The sequence below is a fragment of the Oncorhynchus tshawytscha genome, linkage group LG01 (assembly GCF_018296145.1).
Source record: "Oncorhynchus tshawytscha isolate Ot180627B linkage group LG01, Otsh_v2.0, whole genome shotgun sequence".
NCBI lineage: Eukaryota > Metazoa > Chordata > Actinopteri > Salmoniformes > Salmonidae > Oncorhynchus > Oncorhynchus tshawytscha.
The window spans coordinates 2,363,976-2,391,150 of record NC_056429.1 but is presented as its reverse complement, the minus strand read 5'-3'; the positions used below and the strand labels follow the sequence as shown (position 1 = coordinate 2,391,150).

General features: G+C 50.6%; 1 protein-coding gene across 1 annotated transcript in view; it reads left to right on the top strand.

Annotated features, from left to right (window-relative positions):
- Positions 1-16,240, top strand: part of megf11 (multiple EGF-like-domains 11) — a 184,530-nt gene extending 168,290 nt beyond the window's left edge. Inside the window, exons 4-5 of the mRNA XM_042327617.1 lie at positions 12,869-12,970; positions 16,114-16,240. Of these exons, the coding sequence (XP_042183551.1) occupies positions 12,869-12,970; positions 16,114-16,240 (229 nt within the window). The remainder of the gene's footprint in view (positions 1-12,868; positions 12,971-16,113) is intronic.
- Positions 16,241-27,175: the final 10,935 nt, after the last annotated feature.

Below are 27,175 nucleotides of genomic sequence, written 5' to 3'. Positions count from 1 at the left end.
ATGGAGAATAGAGGGGAGGATGGAGAATAGAGGAGGAGGATAGAGAATAGAGGGAGGATGGAGAATAGAGGGAGAGGATGGAGGGAGAGGATGGAGGGGAGATGGAGGGAGAGGATGGAGAATAGAGGGAGGATGGAGAATAGAGGGGGAGGATGGAGGGGGAGGATGGAGGGGTAGGATGGAGAATAGAGGGAGGGATGGAGAATAGAGGGGGAGGATGGAGAATAGAGGAGGATGGAGAATAGAGGGGAGGGAGAGAATAGAGGGGGAGGATGAAGGGGGAGATGGAGAATAGAGGGAGAGGATGGAGAATAGAGGGAGAGGATAGAGGGAGAGAATAGAGGGAGAGGATAGAGGATAGAGGGAGAGGATAGAGGAGAGGATAGAGGGAGAGGATAGAGGTTAGAGGGAGAGGATAGAGGGAGAGGATAGAGGGGAGGATAGAGGGGAGGATAGAGGAGAGGATATAGGATAGAGGAGGATAGAGGGAGAGGATAGAGGGAGAGGATAGAGGGAGAGGATAGAGGGGGAGGATAGAGGATAGAGGTTAGAGGGAGAGGATAGAGGGGGAGGATAGAGGGAGAGGATAGAGGGGAGGATAGAGGGAGAGGATAGAGGGAGAGGATAGAGGGAGAGGATAGAGGGGGAGGATAGAGGATAGAGGGAGAGGATAGAGGGAGAGGTTAGAGGGAGAGGATAGAGGTTAGAGGGAGAGGATAGAGGGAGAGGATAGAGGGGGAGGATAGAGGAGAGGATAGAGGATAGAGGGAGAGGATAGAGGGAGAGGATAGAGAGAGAGGATAGAGGATAGAGGTTAGAGGGAGAGGATAGAGGGGGAGGATAGAGGATAGAGGGAGAGGATAGAGAGAGGATAGAGGGGGATAGAGGATAGAGGATAGAGGGAGAGGATAGAGGGAGAGGATAGAGGATAGAGGGAGAGGATAGAGGGAGAGGATAGAGGGAGAGGATAGAGGATAGAGGGAGAGGATAGAGGGAGAGGATAGAGGGGGAGGATAGAGGGAGAGGATAGAGGATAGAGGTTAGAGGGAGAGGATAGAGGGGAGGATAGAGGGAGAGGATAGAGGGGGGATAGAGGGAGAGGATAGAGGGAGAGGATAGAGGGAGAGGATAGAGGATAGAGGGAGAGGATAGAGGGAGAGGATAGAGGTTAGAGGGAGAGGATAGAGGGAGAGGATGGAGGGGGAGATAGAGAGAGAGGATAGAGGGAGAGGATAGAGGGAGAGGATAGAGGGAGAGGTTAGAGGGAGAGGATAGAGGATAGAGGGAGAGGGAGAGGATAGAGGGAGAGGATAGAGGGGGAGGATAGAGGAGAGGTTAGAGGGAGAGGATAGAGGTTAGAGAGGGAGAGGATAGAGGGAGAGGATAGAGGGGGAGATAGAGGATAGAGGGAGAGGATAGAGGGAGAGGATAGAGAGAGAGGATAGAGGGAGAGGATAGAGGGAGAGGATAGAGGGAGAGGATAGAGGATAGAGGGAGAGGATAGAGGGAGAGATAGAGGAGAGGATAGAGGGAGAGGATAGAGGGGGGAGATAGAGGGGGAGGATAGAGGGAGAGATAGAGGGAGAGGGGGAGGATAGAGGCAGAGGATAGAGGGAGAGGATAGAGGCTGGAGGGAGAGGATAGAGGGGGAGGATAGAGGGAGAGGATAGAGGGAGAGGGGGAGGATGGAGGGAGAGGATAGAGAATAGAGGGAGAGGATAGTGAATAGAGGGGAGGATAGAGGGGGAGGATGGAGAAAAGAGGGAAGGATGGAGAATAGAGGGGGAGGATGGAGAATAGAGGAGGAGGATGGAGAATAGAGGGGGAGGATGGAGAATAGAGGAGGAGGATGGAGAATAGAGGGGAGGATGGAGAATAGAGGAGGAGGATAGAGAATAGAGGGGAGGATGGAGAATAGAGGGAGAGGATGGAGGGGGAGGATGGAGGAGAGATGGAGGTGTAGGATGGAGAATAGAGGGGAGGATGGAGAATAGAGGGGAGGATGGAGGGGGAGGATGGAGGGGTAGGATGGAGAATAGAGGGAGAGGATGGAGAATAGAGGGGGAGGATGGAGAATAGAGGGGGGGATGGAGAACAGAGGGGGAGGACAGAGAATAGAGGGGGAGGATGAAGGGGAGGATGGAGAATAGAGGGAGAGGATGGAGAATAGAGGGAGAGGATGGAGGGGGAGGATGGAGAATAGAGGGAGAGGATGGAGGGAGAGGATAGAGGGGAGGATAGAGGGAGAGGATAGAGGGAGAGGATAGAGGATAGAGGGAGAGGATAGAGGGAGAGAATAGAGGGAGAGGATAGAGGATAGAGGGAGAGGATAGAGGGAGAGGATAGAGGGAGAGGATAGAGGTTAGAGGGAGAGGATAGAGGGAGAGGATAGAGGGGAGGATAGAGGGGGAGGATAGAGGAGAGGATATAGGATAGAGGGAGAGGATAGAGGGAGAGGATAGAGGGAGAGGATAGAGGGAGAGGATAGAGGGGGAGGATAGAGGATAGAGGTTAGAGGGAGAGGATAGAGGGGAGGATAGAGAGAGAGGATAGAGGGAGAGGATAGAGGGAGAGGGGAGGATAGAGGGAGAGGATAGAGGGAGATAGAGGATAGAGGGAGAGGATAGAGGGGAGGATAGAGGGAGGATAGAGGGAGAGGATAGAGGGAGAGGTTAGGGGAGAGGATAGAGGCTTAGAGGGAGAGGATAGAGGGAGAGGATAGAGGGGGGATAGAGGGAGAGGATAGAGGATAGAGGGAGAGGATAGAGGGAGAGGATAGAGAGAGAGGATAGAGGGAGAGGGATAGAGGGAGAGGATAGAGGGAGGATAGGGATAGAGGGAGAGGATAGAGGGAGAGGATAGAGGGAGAGGTTAGAGGGAGAGATAGAGGATAGAGGAGAGGGAGAGAGGATAGAGGGAGAGGATAGAGGGGAGGATAGAGGGAGAGGTTAGAGGGAGAGGATAGAGGATAGAGGGAGAGATAGATAGAGGAGAGGATAGAGGGAGAGGATAGAGGGAGAGGATAGAGAGAGAGGATAGAGGGAGAGGATAGAGGGAGAGGATAGAGGGAGAGGATAGAGGATAGAGGGAGAGGATAGAGGGAGAGATAGAGGGAGAGGATAGAGGGAGAGGATAGAGGATAGAGGGAGAGGATAGAGGGAGAGGATAGAGGGAGAGGATAGAGGGAGAGGGGGAGGATAGAGGCAGAGGATAGAGGGAGAGGATAGAGGCTGGAGGGAGAGGATAGAGGGGGGAGGATAGAGGGAGAGGATAGAGGGAGAGGGGAGGATGGAGGGAGAGGATAGAGAATAGAGGAGAGATAGTGAATAGAGGGGAGGATAGAGGGGAGGATGGAGAAAGAGGGGAAGGATGGAGAATAGAGGGGGGAGGATGGAGAATAGAGGAGGAGGATGGAGAATAGAGGGGAGGATGGAGAATAGAGGAGGAGGATGGAGAATAGAGGGGGAGGATGGAGAATAGAGGAGGAGGATAGAGAATAGAGGGGAGGATGGAGAATAGAGGGAGAGGATGGAGGGGAGAGATGAGGGGAGGATGGAGGTGTAGGATGGAGAATAGAGGGGAGGATGGAGAATAGAGGGAGATGGAGGGGAGGATGGAGGGGTAGGATGGAGAATAGAGGGAGAGGATGGAGAATAGAGGGGAGGATGGAGAATAGAGGGGAGGATGGAGAATAGAGGGGGAGGATAGAGAATAGAGGGGAGGATGAAGGGGAGGATGGAGAATAGAGGGAGAGGATGGAGAATAGAGGGAGAGATAGAGGGAGAGAATAGAGGAGAGGATAGAGGATAGAGGGAGGATAGAGGGAGAGGATAGAGGGAGAGGATAGAGGTTAGAGGGAGAGGATAGAGGGAGAGGATAGAGGGGGAGGATAGAGGGAGGATAGAGGGAGAGGATAGGATAGAGAGAGGATAGAGGGAGAGGATAGAGGAGAGGATAGAGGGAGAGGATAGAGGGGGAGGATAGAGGATAGAGGTTAGAGGGAGAGGATAGAGGGGAGGATAGAGGGAGAGGATAGAGGGGGAGGATAGAGGGAGAGGATAGAGGGAGAGGATAGAGGGAGAGGATAGAGGGGGAGGATAGGATAGAGGGAGAGGATAGAGGGGAGGATAGAGGGAGAGGATAGAGGGAGAGGATAGAGGGAGAGGTTAGAGGAGAGGATAGAGGATAGAGGGAGAGGATAGAGGGAGAGGATAGAGGGGGAGGATAGAGGGAGAGGATAGAGGGAGGGAGAGGATAGAGGGAGAGGATAGAGGAGAGGATAGAGGATAGAGGTTAGAGGGAGAGGATAGAGGGGGAGGATAGAGGATAGAGGGAGAGGATAGAGGGAGAGGATAGAGGGGAGGATAGAGGATAGAGGGAGAGGATAGAGGGAGAGGATAGAGGATAGAGGGAGAGGATAGAGGGAGAGGATAGAGGGAGAGGATAGAGGGAGGAGAGGATAGAGGGGAGGATAGAGGAGGAGAGGATAGAGGTTAGAGGGAGAGGATAGAGGGGGAGGATAGAGGGAGAGGATAGAGGGGAGGATAGAGGGAGAGGATAGAGGGAGAGGATAGAGGGAGAGGATAGAGGATAGAGGGAGAGGATAGAGGGAGAGGATAGAGGTTAGAGGGAGAGATAGAGGGAGAGGATGGAGGGGGAGAGAGAGAGGATAGAGGGAGAGGATAGAGGGAGAGGATAGAGATAGAGGGAGAGGATAGAGGGGGATAGAGGGAGAGGATAGAGGGGAGAGGATAGAGGGAGAGGATAGAGGGGAGAGGTAGAGGGAGAGGATAGAGGAGAGGGGGAGGGAGGGAGAGATAGAGGGAGAGGATAGAGGCTGGAGGGAGAGGATAGAGGGGGAGGATAGAGGGAGAGGATAGAGGGGAGGATGAGAGGGAGGGATAGGATAGAGGGAGAGGATAGAGAATAGAGGGAGAGGATAGAGGAGGATGGAGAATAGAGGGGAAGGATGAGAGAATAGAGGGGAGGATAGAGGGATAGAGGGGAGATGGAGAATAGAGGGAGAGGATAGAATAGGGAGGAGGATGGGAGGATGAGGGAGAGGATGAGAGAGGATAGAGAATAGAGGGAGGATAGAATAGGGGAGGATGGAGGGAGGGAGGAGATAGAGGGGAGGATGGATGGAGGATGGAGAATAGAGGGGAGGATGGAGAATAGAGGAGGATGGAGGGGGGAGGATGGAGGAGGATGGAGAATAGAGGAGAGGATGGAGAATAGAGGGGAGGATGGAGAATAGAGGAGGGGGAGGATGGAGAATAGAGGGGAGGATGGAGAGAGGGAGGGGGAGAGGATGAAGGGGGAGGATGGAGAATAGAGGGAGAGGATGGAGAATAGAGGGGAGAGGAGGAGGGAGGATGGAGAATAGAGGGAGAGGATGGAGGGAGAGGATAGAGGGGGAGGATAGAGGGAGGATAGAGGGAGAGGATAGAGATAGAGGGAGAGGATAGAGGGAGAGAATAGAGGGAGAGATAGAGGATAGGGGAGAGGATAGAGGGAGAGGATAGAGGGAGAGGATAGAGGTTAGAGGGAGAGGATAGAGGAGAGAGATAGAGGGGAGGATAGAGGGAGGAGATAGAGGGAGGATATAGGATAGAGGGAGAGGATAGAGGGAGAGGAGAGAGGATAGAGGGAGAGGATAGAGGGAGAGGATAGAGGAGAGGTTAGAGGGAGAGGATAGAGGGGGAGGATAGAGGGAGAGGATAGAGGGAGAGGATAGAGGAGAGGATAGAGGGAGAGGATAGAGGGAGAGGATAGAGGGGAGGATAGAGGGAGAGGATAGAGGATAGAGGAGAGGATAGAGGGAGAGGATAGAGGAGGATAGAGGGAGAGGGAGAGGTTAGAGGGAGAGGATAGAGGGAGAGGATAGAGGGGGAGGATAGAGGGAGAGGATAGAGGGAGAGGATAGAGATAGAGGGAGAGGATAGAGGAGAGGATAGAGGGAGAGGATAGAGGGAGAGGATAGAGGAGAGGATAGAGGGAGGGATAGAGGGAGAGGATAGAGGGAGAGGATAGAGGGAGAGGTTAGGAGAGGATAGAGGATAGAGGATAGAGAGGATAGGGGAGAGGATAGAGGGAGAGGATAGAGGGAGAGGGAGAGGATAGAGGGAGAGGATAGAGGGAGAGGATAGAGGGAGAGGATAGAGGGGGAGGATAGAGGATAGAGGGAGAGGATAGAGGGAGAGGATAGAGGAGAGAGGATAGAGGGAGAGGATAGAGGGGAGAGGATAGAGGGAGGGAGAGGATAGAGGGAGGAGGATAGAGGGAGAGGATAGAGGGAGGGATAGAGGATAGAGGGAGAGGATAGAGGCAGAGGATAGAGGGAGAGGATAGAGGGAGGGAGAGGATAGAGGGGGAGGATAGAGAAGAGGATAGAGGGAGAGGATAGAGATGGAGGAGGATAGAGGGAGAGGATAGAGGAGGATAGAGGGGAGGATGGAGAAAAGAGGGGAGGATGGAGAATAGAGGGAGAGGATGGAGAATAGAGGGATGGAGAGGAGGGAGAGGATGGAGAGGGGAGGATGGAGAATAGAGGAGAGGATGATAGAATAGAGGAGGAGGATAGAGGGGAGGGGAGGATGGAGAATAGAGGGAGAGGATGGAGGATAGAGGGAGGATGGAGGGGAGGATGGAGGGTAGGATGGAGAATAGAGGGGAGGATGGAGAATAGAGGGGAGGATGGAGGGGGAGGATGGAGGGGGAGGATGGAGAATAGAGGAGAGATGAGAATAGAGGGGGAGGATGGAGATAGAGGGAGAGGATGAGGATAGAGGGGGAGGATAGAGAGAATAGAGGGAGAGGATGAAGGGGAGGATGGAGAATAGAGGAGAGGATGGAGAATAGAGGGGGAGGATAGGGAGAGAATAGAGGGAGAGGATAGAGGATAGAGGGGAGAGAGATAGAGGGGAGGATAGAGATAGAGGGAGAGGATAGAGGGAGAGGATAGAGGGGAGGATAGGGGAGGATAGAGGGAGAGGATAGAGGATAGAGGGAGAGGATAGAGGGAGAGGATAGAGGGGAGGATAGAGGGGGAGGATAGAGGGGATAGAGGATAGAGGATAGGGGAGAGGATAGAGGGAGAGATAGAGGAGAGGATAGAGGGAGAGGATAGAGGGAGAGGATAGAGGGAGAGGATAGAGGGAGAGGATAGAGGGAGAGGATAGAGGGAGAGGGAGAGGATAGAGGGAGAGGATAGAGGAGAGGATAGAGGAGAGGATAGAGGGAGAGGATAGAGGATAGAGGGAGAGGATAGAGGGAGAGGATAGAGGGAGGATAGAGGGAGAGATAGAGGATAGAGGGAGAGGATAGAGGGAGAGGATAGAGGGAGAGAGGATAGAGGGAGAGGATAGAGGGGGAGGATAGAGGATAGAGGGAGAGGATAGAGGGAGAGGATAGAGGGGAGGATAGAGGATAGAGGGAGAGGATAGAGGGGGAGGATAGAGGATAGAGGGAGAGGATAGAGGGAGAGGATAGAGGGAGAGGATAGAGGATAGAGGGAGAGGATAGAGGGAGAGGATAGAGGGGGAGATAGAGGGGAGAGGATAGAGGGAGGGAGGATAGAGGGGGATAGGATAGAGGGAGAGGATAGAGGGGAGGATAGAGGGAGAGGATAGGGAGAGGATAGAGGGAGAGGATAGAGGAGATAGAGGGAGAGGATAGAGGGAGAGGATAGAGGTTAGAGGGAGAGGATAGAGGGAGGAGGATAGGATAGAGGAGAGGATAGAGGGAGAGGATAGAGGGAGAGGATAGAGGGAGAGGTTAGAGGGAGAGGATAGAGGATAGAGGGAGAGGGAGAGGATAGAGGGAGAGGATAGAGGGGGAGGATAGAGGGAGAGGTTAGAGGGGAGGATAGAGGGAGGGAGGAGGGAGGATAGAGGGAGAGATAGAGGGAGAGGATAGAGGGAGAGGATAGAGAGAGAGGATAGAGGGAGAGGATAGAGGGAGAGGATAGAGGAGAGGATAGAGGGAGGAGAGGATAGAGGGAGAGGATAGGGGAGAGGATAGAGGGAGAGGATAGAGGGAGAGGATAGAGGGAGGATAGGAGAGGATAGAGGGAGAGGATGGAGAGAGGAGAGGATAGAGGGAGAGGATAGAGGCTGGAGGATGAGGATAGAGGGAGAGGATAGAGGGAGGATAGAGGGAGGAGGAGGATGGAGGGAGGATAGAGAATAGAGGGAGAGGATAGGAATAGAGGGGAGGATAGAGGGGGAGGATGGAGGGAGAGGGGAAGGATGGAGAATAGAGGGGAGGATGGAGAATAGAGGAGGAGGATGGAGAATAGAGGGGAGGATGGAGGGAGGAGGAGGATGGAGAATAGAGGGAGGATGGAGAATAGAGGGGAGGATGGAGAATAGAGGGAGAGGATGGAGAATAGAGGGGAGGAGGGAGGAGGATAGAGGGAGGATGAGAGGGGAGGATGGAGAATAGAGGGAGGATGGAGAATAGAGGAGGGAGGATGGGGGGAGGATGGAGAAGGAGAGGGATGGAGGATAGAGGGGAGGATGGAGAATAGAGGGAGAGGATGGAGAATAGAGGGGAGAGGATAGAGGGAGAGGATAGAGGGGAGGATGGAGAATAGAGGAGAGGATGGAGAGGATAGAGGGGGAGGATAGAGGATAGAGAGGATAGAGGAGAGGAGGAGGAGAGGATAGAGGGAGAGGATAGAGAATAGAGGGAGAGGATAGAGGATAGAGGGAGAGGATAGAGAGGGAGAGGATAGAGGGAGAGGATAGAGGGAGAGGATAGAGGATAGAGGATAGAGATAGAGAGGGGAGGAGAGAGATATAGAGGGGAGGATAGAGGGAGAGGATAGAGGGAGAGGATAGAGGGGGAGAGGATAGAGGGAGAGGATAGAGGGAGAGGATAGAGGGAGAGGATAGAGGGGAGAGGATAGAGGGAGAGGATAGAGGGAGGGAGGGATAGAGGGAGAGGATAGAGGGAGGATAGAGGGAGAGGATAGAGGATAGAGGGAGAGGATAGAGGGAGAGGATTTAGAGAGGATAGAGGGAGAGGATAGAGGGAGAGGATAGAGGGAGAGGATAGAGGATAGAGGGAGAGATAGAGGGAGAGGATAGAGGAGAGAGAGATTAGAGGGAGAGGATAGAGGATAGAGGGAGAGGATAGAGGGAGAGGATAGAGGGAGAGGATAGAGGGGAGATAGAGGGAGAGGATAGAGGGAGAGGATAGAGGGAGAGGGGAGAGGATAGAGGGAGAGGATAGAGGGGGGATAGAGGGAGAGGATAGAGGGAGAGGATAGAGGGAGAGGATAGAGGGAAGGGAGGATAGAGGGGAGGATAGAGGGAGAGGATAGAGGGAGAGGGGGAGGATGGAGGGAGAGGATAGAGGGAGAGGATAGAGGCTGGAGGGAGAGGATAGAGGGGAGGATAGAGGGAGAGGATAGAGGGAGAGGGGGAGGATGGAGGGAGAGGATAGAGAATAGAGGGAGAGGATAGTGAATAGAGGGGAGGATAGAGGGGATGGAGAAAAGAGGGGAAGGATGGAGAATAGAGGGGAGGATGGAGAATAGAGGAGGAGGATGGAGAATAGAGGGGAGGATGGAGAATAGAGGAGGAGGATGGAGAATAGAAGGGGAGGATGGAGAATAGAGGAGGAGGATGGAGAATAGAGGGGAGGATGGAGAATAGAGGGAGAGGATGGAGGGGAGGATGGAGGGGGAGGATGGAGGGGTAGGATGGAGAATAGAGGGGGAGGATGGAGAATAGAGGGGAGGATGGAGGGGTAGGATGGAGAATAGAGGGAGAGGATGGAAAATAGAGGGGGAGGATAGAGAATAGAGGGGGAGGATGGAGAATAGAGGGAGAGGATGGAGGGGAGGATGGAGAATAGAGGGAGAGGATGGAGGGAGAGGATAGAGGGGGAGGATAGAGGGAGAGGATAGAGGATAGAGGGAGAGATAGAGGGAGAGGATAGAGGATAGAGGTTAGAGGGAGAGGATAGAGGATAGAGGGAGAGGATAGAGGGAGAGGATAGAGGTTAGAGGGAGAGGATAGAGGGAGAGGATAAAGGTTAGAGGGAGAGGATAGAGGGAGAGGATAGAGGGGGAGGATAGAGGGAGAGGATAGAGGGAGAGGATAGAGGTTAGAGGGAGAGGATAGAGGGAGAGGATAGAGGGGGAGGATAGAGGGAGAGGATAGAGGGAGAGGATAGAGGGAGAGGATAGAGGATAGAGGGAGAGGATAGAGGGAGAGGATAGAGGGAGAGGATAGAGGGGGAGGATATAGGATAGAGGGAGAGGATAGAGGGAGAGGATAGAGGGAGAGATAGAGGATAGAGGGAGAGGATAGAGGATAGAGGGAGAGGATAGAGGGAGAGGATAGAGGGGGAGGATAGAGGGAGAGGATAGAGGATAGAGGTAGAGGGAGAGGATAGAGGGGGAAGATAGAGGGAGAGGATAGAGGGAGGATAGAGGGGGATAGAGGGAGAGGATAGAGGGGAGGATAGAGGGAGAGGATAGAGGGAGAGGATAGAGGGGGGAGGATAGAGGGAGAGGATAGAGGGGAGGAGGATAGAGGCAGAGGATAGAGGGAGAGGATAGAGGCTGGAGGGAGAGGATAGAGGGGGAGGATAGAGGGAGAGGATAGAGGATAGAGGGAGAGGATAGAGGGATAGGATAGAGGGAGAGGATAGAGGGAGAGGATAGAGGGGGAGGATAGAGGGAGAGGATAGAGGTTAGAGGGAGAGGATAGAGGATAGAGGGAGAGGATAGAGGGAGAGGATAGAGGTTAGAGGGAGAGGATAGAGGGAGAGGATAAAGGTTAGAGGGAGAGGATAGAGGGAGAGGATAGAGGGGGAGGATAGAGGTTAGAGGGAGAGGATAGAGGGAGAGGATAGAGGGGAATAGAGGGAGAGGATAGAGGATAGAGGGAGAGGGAGAGATAGAGGGAGAGATAGAGGGAGAGGATAGAGGGGGAGGATAGAGGGAGATGGAGAGAGGGGGAGGATAGAGGGAGAGGATGGAGGATAGAGGGAGAGGATGAGGATAGAGGGGGAGGATAGGGGAGAGGATAGAGGGGGAGGATAGAGGGAGAGGATAGAGGGGGAGAGGATAGAGGGAGAGGGGGAGGATAGAGGCAGAGGATAGAGGGGGAGGATAGAGGGAGATAGAGGGGGAGGATAGAGGTTAGAGGGAGAGGATAGAGGATAGAGGGGGGGATAGAGAATAGAGGGAGAGGATAGAGGATAGAGGGAGAGGATAGAGGGAGAGGATAGAGGGAGAGGATAGAGGGGAGAGGATGGAGGGGGAGGATGGAGAATAGAGGGAGAGGATGGAGAATAGGGGGTGGAGAATAGAGCGGGAGTATGGAGAATAGAGGGGGAGGATGGAGGGAGAGGATGGAGAATAGAGGGGGAGGATGGAGAATAGAGGGGGAGGATAGACAATAGAGGGGAGGATGGAGGGGGAGGATGGAGAATGGAGGGGAGGATGGAGAATAGAGGGGGATGATAGAGGGAGAGGATGGAGAATAGAGGGGAGGATGGAGAATAGAGGGGGATGGAGGATAGAGGGGGAGGATAGAGAATAGAGGGGGAGGATAGAGAATAGAGGGGAGGATAGAGAATAGAGGGGGAGGATGGAGATTAGAGGGGAGGATGGAGAATAGAGGGGGAGAATGGAGGGAGAGGATGGAGAATAGAGGGAGAGGATGGAGAATAGAGGGGAGGATAGAGAATAGAGGGGAGGATGGAGAATAGAGGGGGAGATAGAGGGGAGGATGGAGGGAGAGGTTGCAGAATAGAGGGGGAGGATGGAGAATAGAGGGGGAGGATGGAGAACAGAGGGGGAGGATGGAGAATAGAAGGGGAGGATGGAGAATAGAGGGGAGGATGGAGGATAGAGGGGAGGATAGAGAATAGAGGTGGAGGATATACAATAGAGGGGGATGATGGAGGGGGAGGATGGAGAATAGAGGGGAGGATGGAGGATAGAGGGGGAGGATAGACAATAGAGGGGGAGGATGGAGGGGGAGGATGGAGAATAGAGGGGGAGGATAGAGGGAGAGGATGGAGAATAGAGGGGGAGGATAGAGAATAGAGGGGGAGGATGGAGAATAGAGGGGAGGATGGAGGGGGAGATGGAGGAGGATGGAAGATAGAGGGGAGGGATGGAGGAGGGGGAGGAAGGAAGATAGAGGGGGAGGATGGAGGAGGAGGATGGATGATGGAGGAGGAGGATGGAGAATAGAGGGGGAGGATGGAGGGGGAGGATGGAGAAGAATAGAGGGGGAGGATGGAGGGGGAGGATGGAGAATAGAGGGGGAGGATGGAGGGGGAGGATGGAGAATAGAGGGGGAGGATGGAGGGGGGGAGGATGGAGAATAGAGGGGGGGAGGATGGAGGGGGAGGATGGAGAATAGAGGGGGAGGATGGAGGAGGAGGATGGAGAATAGAGGGGGAGGATGGAAGATAGAGGGGGAGGATGGAAGATGGAGGAGGAGAATGGAGAATAGAGGGGGAGGATTGAAGATAGGGGGAGGATGGAGGAGGAGGATGGAAGATAGAGGGGGAGGATGGAGGAGGAGGATGGAAGATAGAGGGGGAGGATGGAGGAGGAGGATGGAGAATAGAGGGGGAGGATGGAGGAGGATGATGGAGAATAGAGGGGGAGGATGGAGAATAGAGGGGGAGGATGGAGGATAGAGGGGGAGGATAGAGGATAGTGGGAAAGGATAGATAATAGAGGGGGTGGATGGAGGATAGAGTGGGAGGATGGAGGATAGAGTGGGAGGATGGAGGATAGAGTGGGAGGATGGAGGATAGAGTGGGAGGATGACTGTAAAGTCCATTTCTATATCGTATTGTGATTTGTGTTCCTTGTGTTCCTCTGCTGTAGTTATGCTGTGACGGTCCAGGAGTCCTACGCCCACCCCTTCGACCAGGTGTACTACACCAGGTGTACTGACATCCTCAACTGGTTCAAATGTACCAGGCACAGGTGGGTACACACTGTCCCCTTTGGCCCAGACAGAGGTGGGTACACACTGTCCCCTTTGGCCCAGACAGAGGTGGGTACACACTGTCCCCTTTGGCCCAGACAGAGGTGGGTACACACTGTCCCCTTTGGCCCAGACAGAGGTGGGTACACACTGTCCCCTTTGGCCCAGACAGAGGTGGGTACACACTGTCCCCTTTGGCCCAGACAGAGGTGGGTACACACTGTCCCCTTTGGCCCAGACAGAGGTGGGTACACACTGTCCCCTTTGGCCCAGACAGAGGTGGGTACACACTGTCCCCTTTGGCCCAGACAGAGGTGGGTACACACTGTCCCCTTTGGCCCAGACACAGGTGGGTACACACTGTCCCCTTTGGCCCAGACACAGGTGGCTACACACTGTCCCCATTGGCCCAGACAGAGGTGGGTACACACTGTCCCCATTGGCCCAGACAGAGGTGGGTACACACTGTCCCCTTTGGCCCAGACACAGGTGGGTACACACTGTCCCCATTGACCCAGACACAGGTGGGTACACACTGTCCCCTTTGGCCCAGACACAGGTGGGTACACACTGTCCCCATTGGCCCAGACACATTACTGTCCCCATTGGCCCAGACACATTACTGTCCCCATTGACCCAGACACAGGTGAGTACACACTGTCCCCATTGGCCCAGACACATTACTGTCCCCATTGACCCAGACACAGGTGAGTACACACTGTCCCCATTGGCCCAGACACATTACTGTCCCCATTGACCCAGAGACATTACTGTCCCCATTGGCCCAGAGACATTACTGTCCCCATTGACCCAGACACAGGTGAGTACACACTGTCCCCATTGGCCCAGACACATTACTGTCCCCATTGGCCCAGAGACATTACTGTCCCCATTGGCCCAGAGACATTACTGTCCACATTGACCCAGAGACATTACTGTCCCCATTGACCCAGACACATTACTGTCCCCATTGACCCAGACACATTACTGTCCCCATTGGCCCAGACACAATACTGTCCCCATTGGCCCAGACACATTACTGTCCCCATTGGCCCAGAGACATTACTGTCCCCATTGACCCAGACACATTACTGTCCCCATTGACCCAGACACATTACTGTCCCCATTTGCCCAGACACATTACTGTCCCCATTGACCCAGACACATTACTGTCCCCATTGACCCAGACACATTACTGTCCCCATTGGCCCAGAGACATTACTGTCCCCATTGACCCAGACACATTACTGTCCCCATTGGCCCAGAGACATTACTGTCCACATTGACCCAGAGACATTACTGTCCCCATTGACCCAGACACATTACTGTCCCCATTGACCCAGACACATTACTGTCCCCATTGACCCAGACACATTACTGTCCCCATTGACCCAGACACATTACTGTCCCCATTGACCCAGACACATTACTGTCCCCATTGGCCCAGAGACATTACTGTCCCCATTGGCCCAGAGACATTACTGTCCCCATTGACCCAGACACATTACTGTCCCCATTGACCCAGACACTTACTGTCCCCATTGGCCCAGAGACATTACTGTCCCCATTGACCCAGACACATTACTGTCCCCATTGACCCAGACACAGGTGAGTACACAACAGTTACATGCACAACATATTACTATCCTCAAACTCTTTTTGATAATAAAATATATAGCTATTTTTTAAGTGCCTCTCCTGTGAAGTAGGGATGTGCGATTTACCCCTAGTTTCCTGATGTCCTATGTCTCTCTAATATGGTCATACATTTGGCAGGAGGTTAGGAAGTGCAGCTCAGTTTCCAACTCATTTTGTTGGCAGTGTTACACATAGCCTGTCTTCTCTTGAGAGCCGGGTCTGTCTATGGCGGCCTTTCTCAATAGCAAGGCTATGCTCACTGAGTCTGTACATAGTCAAAGCTTTCCTTAAATTTGGGTCAGTCACAGTGGTCAGGTATTCTGCCTCTGTGTACTCTCTGTGTAGGGCCAAATAGCATTCTAGTTTGCTCTGTTGTTTTTGTTAATTCTTTCCAATGTGTCAAGTAATATTCTTTTTGTTTTCTCATGATTTGGTTGGGTCTAATTGTGCTGCTGTCCTGGGGCTCTGTAGTGTGTGTTTGTGTTTGTGAACAGAGCCCCAGGACCAGCTTGCTTAGGGGACTCTTCTCCAGGTTCATCTCTCTGTAGGTGATGGCTTTGTTATGGAAGGTTTGGCTTTACACAGAGGATGCAGAGTCTCAATTTGGGGTTTGTCCCATTTTGTGAATTCTTGGTTGGTGAGCGGACCACAGACCTCACAACCATAAAGGACAATGGGCTCTAAAACGGATTCAATTATTTTTAGCCAGATCCTAATTGGTAGGTCAAATTTTATGTGCCTTTTGATGGCATAGAAGGCCCTTCTTGCCTTGTCTCTCAGATCGTTCAAAGCTTTGTGGAAGTTACCTGTGGTGCTGATGTTTAGGCCAAGGTATGTATAGTTTTTTGTGTGCTCTAGGGCAACAGTGTCTAGATGGAATTTGTATTTGTGATCCTGGCGACTGGACCTTTTTTGGAACACCATTATTTTGTTCTTACTGAGATTTACTGTCAGGGCCCAGGTCTGACAGAATCTGTGCAGAAGATCTAGGTGCTGCTCTAGGCAGTACTTGGTTGGGGACAGAAGCTTCAGAGCATTGACAAACAGTAAACATTTGTCTTCAGCTGCATCCCTGTCTCACCTCACTGCCATGTGGAAAGAAATGTGTGTTTGCCAAATTTTAACTGCACACTTGTTGTTTGTGTATATGGATTTTACAATGTCAGATGTTTTTCTCTTTTATACATCTCTCTCTCTGTCTCTCTCTCTGTCTCTCTCCCTCTGTCTCTCTCTCTCTCGCTCTCTCTCTCTCTCTCATAGTCTCTATCTCCATCTCTCTCTGTCTCTCTCTGTCTCTCTGTGTCTCTCTCTCTCTGTCTCTCTTACATCACTCTCTCTCTCTCTCTGTTCCTTTTACATCTCTCTCACTCAATCTTATGTCCCATAATGCCTGTCTTCTTCCCTCTGTGTCTCATTCTGTTTTGAAGAAAGCAGGGTCACTCTCTTTAACCTGATGTCCCATAATGCCTGTCTTCTTCCCCCTGTGTCTCTTTCTCTCCCACAGGATCAGCTATAAGACGGCTTACCGGCGGGGAGTCCGGACCATGTACCGGCGCCGCTCACAGTGTTGCCCGGGTTACTTTGAGAGGGGAGACATGTGTGTCCGTAAGTGTATTTTCCTGTTTCATTAACACATGTCCCAGAATGCACTTGGATGTACTGTCCCAGAATGCACTAGGATGTACTGGCCCAGGATGCCCTAGGATGCACTGTCTCAGCACTAGGATGTCTCAGCACTAGACTGTCTCAGCACTAGGATGTCTCAGCACTAGGATGTCTCAGCACTAGGATGTCTCAGCACTAGACTGTCTCAGCACTAGACTGTCTCAGCACTAGGATGTCTCAGCACTAGGATGTCTCAGCACTAGACTGTCTCAGCACTAGGATGTCTCAGCACGAGGATGTCTCAGCACTAGACTGTCTCAGCACTAGACTGTCTCAGCACTAGGATGTCTCAGCACTAGGATGTCTCAGCACTAGACTGTCTCAGCACTAGGACTGTCTCAGCACTAGGATGTCTCAGCACTAGGATGTCTCAGCACTAGACTGTCTCAGCACTAGACTGTCTCAGCACTAGGATGTCTCAGCACTAGGATGTCTCAGCACTAGGATGTCGAGGCACTAGGATGTCTCAGCACTAGACTGTCTCAGCACTAGACTGTCTCAGCACTAGACTGTCTCAGCACTAGGATGTCTCAGCACTAGACTGTCTCAGCACTAGGATGTCTCAGCACTAGACTGTCTCAGCACTAGACTGTCTCAGCACTAGACTGTCTCAGCACTAGGATGTCTCAGCACTAGATTGTCTCAGCACTAGACTGTCTCAGCACTAGGATGTCTCAGCACTAGGATGTCTCAGCACTAGACTGTCTCAGCACTAGGATGTCTCAGCACTAGGATGTCTCAGCACTAGGATGTCTTAGCACTAGACTGTCTCAGCACTAGGATGTCGAGGCACTAGGATGTCGAGGCACTAGACTGTCTCAGCACTAGGATGTCTCAGCACTAGGATGTCTCAGCACTAGACTGTCTCAGCACTAGGATGTTGAGGCACTAGACTGTCTCAGCACTAGGATGTCTCAGCACTAGGATGTCTCAGCACTAGGATGTCTCAGCACTAGACTGTCTCAGCACTAGACTGTCTCAGCACTAGGATGTCTCAGCACTAGGATGTCTCAGCACTAGACTGTCTCAGCACTAGGATGTCGAGGCACTAGGATGTCTCAGCACTAGACTGTCTCAGCACTAGACTGTCTCAGCACTAGGATGTCTCAGCACTAGACTGTCTCAGCACTAGACTAGGATGTGTCAGCACTAGACTGTCTCAGCACTAGGATGTCTCAGCACTAGGATGTCGCGGCACTAGGATGTCTCAGCACTAGACTGTCTCAGCACTAGGATGTCTCAGCACTAGGATGTCGAGGCACTAGAATGTCGAGGCACTAGACTGTCTCAGCACTAGGATGTCTCAGCACTAGGATGTTGAGGCACTAGAATGTCGAGGCACTAGAATGTCGAGGCACTAGGATATCGAGGCACTAGGATGTCGAGGCACTAGGATGTCGAGGCACTAGAATGTCGAGGCACTAGAATGTTGAGGCACTAGAATGTTGAGGCACTAGAATGTTGAGGCACTATGATGTCGAGGCACTAGACTGTCTCAGCACCAGGATGTCTCAGCACTAGACTGTCTCAGCACTAGGATGTCTCAGCACTAGACTGTCTCAGCACTAGAATGTCAAGGCACTGGAATGTCGAGGCACTAGAATGTCTCAGCACTAGGATGTCTCAGCACTTGGATGTCTCAGCACTAGGATGTCGAGGCACTAGAATGTCGAGGCACTAGATTATCTCAGCACTAGACTGTCTCAGCACTAGACTGTCTCAGCAATAGGATGTCTCAGCACTAGACTGTCTCAGCACTAGGATGTCTCAGCACTAGGATGTCTCAGCACTAGGATGTCGAGGCACTAGGATGTCGAGGCACTAGAATGTCGAGGCACTAGAATGTCGAGGCACTAGAATGTCGAGGCACTAGACTGTCGAGGCACTAGAATGTCGAGGCACTAGACTGTCGAGGCAGTAGGATGTGGAGGCACTAGGATGTGGAGGCACTAGGATGTCGAGGCACTAGGATGTCGAGGCACTAGAATGTCGAGGCACTAGACTGTCGAGGCACTAGAATGTCGAGGCACTAGACTGTCGAGGCACTAGGATGTCGAGGCACTAGGATGTGGAGGCACTATGATGTCGAGGCACTAGGATGTGGAGGCACTAGGATGTCGAGACACTAGAATGTCGAGGCACTAGGATGTCGAGGCACTAGGATGTCGAGGCACTAGAATGTCGAGGCACTAGGATGTCACTAGAGGCACTAGAATGTCGAGGCACTAGATGTCGAGGCACTAGGATGTCGAGGCACTAGGATGTCGAGGCACTAGGATGTCGAGGCACTAGGCATGTCGAGGCAGGCACTAGAATGTCGAGGCACTAGAATGTCGAGGCACTAGACTGTCGAGGCACTAGACTGTCGAGGCACTAGGATGTCGAGGCACTAGGATGTCGAGGCACTAGAATGTCGAGGCACACTAGGACTGTCGAGGCACTAGGATGTCGAGGCACTAGGATGTCGAGGCACTAGGACTGTCGAGGCACTAGGATGTCGAGGCACTAGGATGTCGAGGCACTAGAATGTCGAGGCACTAGACTGTCGAGGCACTAGGATGTCGAGGCACTAGGATGTCGAGGCACTAGGATGTCTCAATGCAATTAAAGGTAAGAGGAAACCAACAGTAGCTACTGTCACAATCATGATGTTTTGTTTACATTACCTGACATAACACCAAAACAACCTGTTTAGAATGTCTCCATCCTTGTGATATTGTAACGTAGACGCTGGGAGTCGGGAAGAAAGTGGTGAGTTTAATAATAAACAAAACATGGAACAGAATTAATATTCATTTAATACTGCCTGGGGAACGAACCGAGTTCCAGATCATGAGGAGCGGGTACACGTAATGATTGATGCCTGGTGTGTGTAATGATTGATGCCTGGGGAACGAACCGAGTTCCAGATCATGAGGAGCGGGTACACGTAATGATTGACGCCTGGTGTGTGTAATGATTGATGCCTGGGGAAAGTTCCAGATCATGAGGAGCGGGTACACAGATCATGAGCCTGGTGTGTGTAATGATTGATGCCTGGGGAACGAACACCAGATGATTGATGCCTGGTGTACGTAATGATTGATGCCTGGGGAGCGATCCGAGTTCCAGATCATGAGGAGCGGGTACACGTAATGATTGATGCCTGGGGAACGAACCGAGTTCCAGATCATGAGGAGCGGGTACACGTAATGATTGATGCCTGGTGTGTGTAATGACTGATGCCAGGTACACGTAATGATTGATGCCTGGGGAACGAACCGAGTTCCAGATCATGAGGAGCAGGTACCAGATCATGATTGATGCCAGGTACACGTAATGATTGATGCCTGGTGTGTGTAATGATTGATGCCTGGGGAACGAACCGAGTTCCAGATCATGAGGAGCGGGTACACGTAATGATTGATGCCTGGGGAACGAACCGAGTTCCAGATCATGAGGAGCGGGTACACGTAATGATTGACGCCTGGTGTGTGTAATGACTGATGCCAGGTACACGTAATGATTGATGCCTGGGGAACGAACCGAGTTCCAGATCATGAGGAGCAGGTACACGTAATGATTGATGCCAGGTACACGTAATGATTGATGCCTGGGGAACGAACCGAGTTCCAGATCATGAGGAGCAGGTACACGTAATGATTGATGCCAGGTACACGTAATGATTGATGCCTGGTGTGTGTAATGATTGATGCCAGGTACACGTAATGATTGATGCCTGGGGAACGAACCGAGTTCCAGATCATGAGGAGCGGGTACACGTAATGATTGATGCCTGGGTGTTTGAATGACCGATTCCAGATCATGAGATTGAGCGGTACACGTAATGATTGATGCCAGGTACACATAATGATTGATGCCTGGTGTGTGTAATGATTGATGCCTGGGGAACGAACCGAGTTCCAGATCATGAGGAGCGGGTACACGTAATGATTGATGCCTGGGGGACGAACCGAGTTCCAGATCATGAGGAGCCAGGTACAAGTAATGATTGATGCCTGGTGAACGTAATGATTGATGCCAGGTGAGCGTAATGATTGATGCCAGGTGTACGTAATGATTGATGCCAGGTGAATGTAATGATTGATGCCAGGTGTATGTAATGATTGATGCCAGGTGTGTGTAAAGATTGATGCCAGGTGTGTGTAATGATTGATGCCAGGTGTTTGTAATGATTGATGCCAGGTGTATGTGTAAAGATTGATGCCAGGTGTATGTAATGATTGATGCCAGGTGAACGTAATGATTGATGCCAGGTGAACGTAATGATTGATGCCAGGTGAACGTAATGATTGATGCCAGGTGTGTGTAATGATTGATGCCAGGTGTGTGTAATGATTGATGCCAGGTGAACGTAATGATTGATGCCAGGTGAACGTAATGATTGATGCTAGGTGTTTGTAATGATTGATGCTAGGTGTATGTGTAAAGATTGATGCCAGGTGTGTGTAATGATTGATGCCAGGTGAACGTAATGATTGATGCCAGGTGAACGTAATGATTGATGCCAGGTGAACGTAATGATTGATGCCAGGTGAGTGTAATGATTGATGCTAGCTGAACGTAATGATTGATGCCAGGTGTGCGTAATGATTGATGCTAGCTGAACGTAATGATTGATGCCAGGTGAACGTAATGATTGATGCCAGGTGAACGTAATGATTGATGCCAGGTGTGTGTAATGATTGATGCCAGGTGTGTGTAATGATTGATGCTAGCTGAACGTAATGATTGATGCCAGGTAAGCGTAATGATTGATGCCAGGTGAGCATAATGATTGATGCCAGCTGAACGTAATGATTGATGCCAGGTGAGCGTAATGATTGATGCCAGGTGAATGTAATGATTGATGCCAGCTGAACGTAATGATTGATGCCAGGTGTGTGTAATGATTGATGCCAGGTGTGTGTAATGATTGATGCCAGGTGAGCCAGGTGAGCGTAATGATTGATGCTAGCTGAACGTAATGATTGATGCCAGGTGAGCGTAATGATTGATGCCAGGTGAGCGTAATGATTGATGCCAGGTGAACGTAATGATTGACACCAGGTGTGGTAATGATTGATGCTAGGTGTGTGTAATGATTGATGCCAGGTATGTGTAATGATTGATGCCAGCTGAACGTAATTGATTGATGCCAGGTGTGTGTAATGATTGATGCCAGGTTTGTTTTTGATTGATGCCAGGTGTGCCTAAATGATTGATGAAGGTGTGATTTTGTAATGATTGATGCCAGGTGATTGTAATAATGATTGATGCCAGTTTGTGTAATGATTGATGCCAGGTTTATAATGATTGAACCCAAAGGACACCTAATTTGATGCCAGGTAGTGTGTAATGATTGATGCCAGGTGTGTGTAATGATTGATGCCAGGTGAGTGTAATGATTGATGCCAGGTGTGTGTAATGATTGATGCCAGGTGTGTGTAATGATTGATGCCAGGTGACAGATATCTACATAGTTCTGTGACGACACCAAAACAACCCCTCTCTGTTTAGATTGTCTCCAGCTGTGTGATGTCCACACATTTCCACAACAGTATTTCTCACCCTCTTTATAACTCAATGAACCCCAAAGGACACCTTATTTTCTATATAGTGCTCTATTTTCCACCCTATGTGCCCTGGTCTATAGTAGTGCACTATGTAGGGGATAGGGTGCCATAGGGCCCTGATCTATAGTAGTACACCATGTAGGGGATAGGGTGCCATAGGGTCTGGTCTATAGTAGTACACCATGTAGTGGATAGGGTGCCATAGGGTCTGGTTAAATGTAGTGCACCATGTAGGGGATAGGGTGCCATAGGGTCTGGTCTATAGTAGTACACCATGTAGGCGATAGGGTGGCATAGGGTCTGGTTAAATGTAGTGCACCATGTAGGGGATAGGGTGCCATAGGGTCTGGTCTATAGTAGTGCACCATGTAGGGGATAGGGTGCCATAGGATCTGGTCTATAGTAGTGCACCATGTAGGGGATAGGGTGCCATAGGGCCCTGGTCTATAGTAGTGCACCATGTAGGGGATAGGGTGCCATAGGGCCCTGGTCTATAGTAGTGTACCATGTAAGGGATAGGGTGCCATAGGGTCTGGTCTATAGTAGTGCACCATGTAGGGATAGGGTGCCATAGGGTCTGGTTTATAGTAGTGCACCATGTAGGGGATAGGGTGCCATAGGGCCCTGGTCTATAGTAGTGCACCATGTAGGGGATATGGTGCCATAGGGTCTGGTTTATAGTAGTGCACCATGTAGGGGATAGGGTGCCATAGGGTCTGGTCTATAGTAGTGCACCATGTAGGGGATAGGGTGCCATAGGGTCTGGTCTATAGTAGTGCACCATGTAGGGTGCCATTTGGGATGCAAACTCTGTCTCTTATAGCTGATGTCCATTCTATCTCTCCAGCCAGATCAGTTTAATTAAACCTCTAGAACAATGAGATACAGCACGATTCTGTCTCTCCAGCCGGAGCTTTACCAGGTGTTCTGGGTTTTAATTGGACGTACAAGGCTTTACCAGGTGTTCTGGGTTTTAATTGGACGTACAAGGCTTTACCAGGTGTTCTGGGTTTTAATTGGACATACAAGGCTTTACCAGGTGTTCTGGGTTTTAATTGGACGTACAAGGCTTTACCAGGTGTTCTGGGTTTTAATTGGACATACAAGGCTTTACCAGGTGTTATGGGTTTTAATTAGACATACAAGGCTTTACCAGGTGTTCTGGGTTTTAATTAGACATACAAGGCTTCACATAGTGTCCTCATTCTCTTCACATAGTGTCCTCATTCTCTCTCTCTCTCTCTTTCTCTCTTTCTCTCCCTCAATCTCCCTCCCTCCCCCCCAGGTTAAAGTGATACATCCTAAGGGCTCTAGGAGGGCAGTGTAACTTTCTGCTGTGTCTGAACAAGCTCCTCTCTTGTTAATCTGAGTTATAATCCCATCTGTTAGGGCCTCTCACCAGCAGGATTAAGGGATTATGTAGGCCAGCAGCCAGCCTTAGTTAGCATGCTGACACAAAAGAGAGGTATTAGGGACAGCTTCTATCACACTGCAGGTATTAGGGATAGACTATGTCCCAAATGACACCCTACCCTACATAGTGCACTACTTATGGTCTAAAGTAGTGCACTATATGGCGAATAGGGTTCCATGGGGCTCTGGTTTAAAGTAGTGCACTATATGGCGAATAGTGTGCAATTCAGGACACATTCATAGCAACCACACCTTTCAATACTGGAGGTGTTAAAGGAGGTTTCAATAATATCTGGGCTTTACTGAAGGTGATAAAGATGAAACTCTTTCTCCCTTCATTATTAATGCTCAGAGCACTATAGCCTGGTCCCAGATCTATTTGTGACACCAACCAAACAGATCTGGGGCCAGGCTACTGAAGGCAAGACAACACAAATAGATCTGGGACCAGGCTACTAAAGGCAAGACAACACAAACAGATCTGGGACCAGGCTACTAAAGGCAAGACAACACAAATAGATCTGGGACCAGGCTACTAAAGGCAAGACAACACAAACAGATCTGGGAACAGGCTACCTAATAAACTGATCTGGGACCAGGCTACTAAAGGCAAGACAACACAAATAGATCTGGGACCAGGCTACTAAAGGCAAGACAACACAAATAGATCTGGGACCAGGCTACTAAAGGCAAGACAACACAAATAGATCTGGGACCAGGCTACTAAAGGCAAGACAACACAAATAGATCTGGGACCAGGCTACTAAAGGCAAGACAACACAAATAGATCTGGGACCAGGCTACTAAAGGCAAGACAACACAAATAGATCTGGGACCAGGCTACTAAAGGCAAGACAACGCAAACCGATCTGGGACCAGGCTACTAAAGGCAAGACAACACAAATAGATCTGGGACCAGGCTAACTCGTAAATAGATCTGGGACCAGGCTACTAAAGGCAAGACAACATAAATAGATCTGGGACCAGGCAAACTCGTAAGTGCTTCTGAAGGCTGTTTCTTGTCTCTCCATTTGAGGTTTGAGGGGTTGATCAGGTTCATTTGAGAGAGAGATAAAGAGAGAGTAAGTGAGAGAGAGACAGGGAGTGAAGGGGAGAAGGAGAGATGAAGGGAGGGAGGGAAAGAGAGGGAGAGGGGAGGGGGAGAGAGAGGGATTGAGGAAGGAGAGAGAGAGAGAGAGAGAGAAGGAAGGGGAGAGAGAGAGGGAAGGGGGAGGGGGAGCGAGAGAGGGAAGGGGGAGCGAGAGAGGGAAGGGGGGGGGGAGAGAGAGAGGGAAGGATAGAGTGAGAGAGAGAGAGAGAGATACAGAGAGAGAGAGAGAGAGAGATACACAGAGAGACAGAAAGAGAGAGAGAGAGAGAGAGATACACAGAGAGACAGAAAGAGAGAGAGAGGGAGAGAGAGAGAGAGAGATACACAGAGAGACAGAGAGAGAGAGAGATACACAGAGACAGAAAGAGAGAGAGAGGGAGAGAGAGAGATACACAGAGAGACAGAGGGAGACAGAGAGAGAGAGACAGAGGGAGACAGAGAGAGAGAGGGAGAGAGAGAGAGACAGAGAGAGAGAGACAGAGAGAGAGAGAGACAGAGAGAGAGAGATACACAGAGAGACAGACAGAGAGAGAGAGATACACAGAGAGACAGAGGGAGACAGAGAGAGAGACAGAGGGAGACAGAGAGAGAGAGAGAGAGAGAGAGAGAGAGAGAGAGAGAGAGAGAGACAGAGAGAGAGAGAAAGACAGAGAGAGAGAGAGAGAGAGAGAGAGAGAGACAGAGAGAGAGTATTCCATAATGAGTCCTGGGTGTTTCAGTAGGAGCTGTCTTGTAAAGCCACTTCACTTCCCCTGGAGCTGAAGTATGTTTTATGCCCTTTAATTTGAAGACTGTGCTGTGGTCATTGGTGTGTGTTCAGTCTATTCACTAACTCATTCAATTATTGCAATTGTCGAATTTTTAAAAAAATGCATGAAGTTTTAATCTAAAGACCTATGCAATTTCTATGAAGGCTTCCGACCTCCCACACAGCTCCCCAAATATGAGAGCCCCCTATTCAGCCCCTGCAAGAGGTTATAAGCCCCTATGCCGCGGCTATGAAGGCTCATAAGCCCCTTTAGAGCTCCAGTTGTTTCCACCACCATCAGCTGTGCAGAAGGACATGCTCAATGTGTTCTAGATAGAGACAGGAAGTGCTCAATGTGTTCTAGATAGAGACAGGAAGTGCTAGATGTGTTCTAGATAGAGACAGGAAGTGCTAGATATGTTCTAGATAGAGACAGGAAGTGTTAGATGTGTTCTAGAGAGAGACAGGAAGTGCTAGATATGTTCTAGATAGAGACAGGAAGTGCTAGATATGTTCTAGATAGAGACAGGAAGTGCTCAATGTGTTCTAGATAGAGACAGGAAGTGCTAGATGTGTTCTAGATAGAGACAGGAAGTGCTAGATATGTTCTAGATAGAGACAGGAAGTGTTAGATGTGTTCTAGATAGAGACAGGTAGTGCTAGATGTGTTATAGAGAGAGACAGGAAGTGCTAGATGTGTTCTAGATAGAGAGAAACCTTTGGAGAGAGTGTTTGATATGTGCTGCAGGGCAGCGTCTCATCTCTCCACGACTCTCTTCCCTGGTGATGCAAGAATAAAAATAATGAACGCAGGCATCTATTAAACATAATAAACACCTACACAGCCTCTATGAAGTCCTATAAGCTCTTTGCATTCTCTATGAAGGCTCATAAGCCCTCATAGTGCTCTAGTTGTTTCCATCCATTTGTCTCACCTACTGTTTTAGCTACTGTTTTAGCTAGCTCTCCCAATTCAACACCTGTGATTACTATATGCCTCGCTGTATGTCTCTCTCAAATGTCAATATGCCTTGTATACTGTTGTTCAGGTTAGTTATCATTGTTTTAGTTTACAATGGAGCCCCTAGTTCCACTCTTCATACCCCTGATACCTCCTTTGTCCCACCTCCCACACATGCGGTGACCTCACCCATTACAACCAGCATGTCCAGAGATACAACCTCTCTCATCATCACCCAGTGCCTGGGCTTACCTCCGCTGTACCCGCACCCCACCATACCCCTGTCTGCGCATTATGCCCTGAATATATTCTACCATGCCCAGAAATCTGCTCCTTTTATTCTCTGTCCCCAACGCTCTAGGCGACCAGTTTTGATAGCCTTTAGCCGCACCCTCATTCTACTCCTCCTCTGTTCCGCAGGTGATGTGGAGGTAAACCCAGGCCCTGCATGTCCCCAGGCACCCTCATTTGTTGACTTCTGTGATCGAAAAAGCCTTGGTTTCATGCATGTCAACATCAGAAGCCTCCTCCCTAAGTTTGTTTTATTCACTGCTTTAGCACACTCTGCTAACCCTGATGTCCTTGCCGTGTCTGAATCCTGGCTCAGGAAGGCCACCAAAAATTCTGAGATTTCCATACCCAACTATAACATTTTCCGTCAAGATAGAACTGCCAAAGGGGGAGGAGTTGCAGGTTACTGCAGAGAGAGCCTGCAAAGTAATGTCATACTTTCCAGGTCCATACCCAAACAGTTCGAACTACTAATTTTGAAAATTACTCTCTCCAGAAATAAGTCTCTCACTGTTGCCGCCTGCTACCGACCCCCCTCAGCTCCCAGCTGTGCCCTGGACACCATTTGTGAATTGATCGCCCCCCATCTAGCTTCAGAGTTTGTTCTGTTAGGTGACCTAAACTGGGATATGCTTAACACCTCGGCAGTCCTACAATCTAAGCTAGATGCCCTCAATCTCACACAAATCATCAAGGAACCCACCAGGTACAACCTTACAACCTTAAATCTGTTAACAAGGGCACCCTCATAGACGTCATCCTGACCAACTGGCCCTCCAAATATACCTCTGCTGTCTTCAACCAGGATATCAGCGATCACTG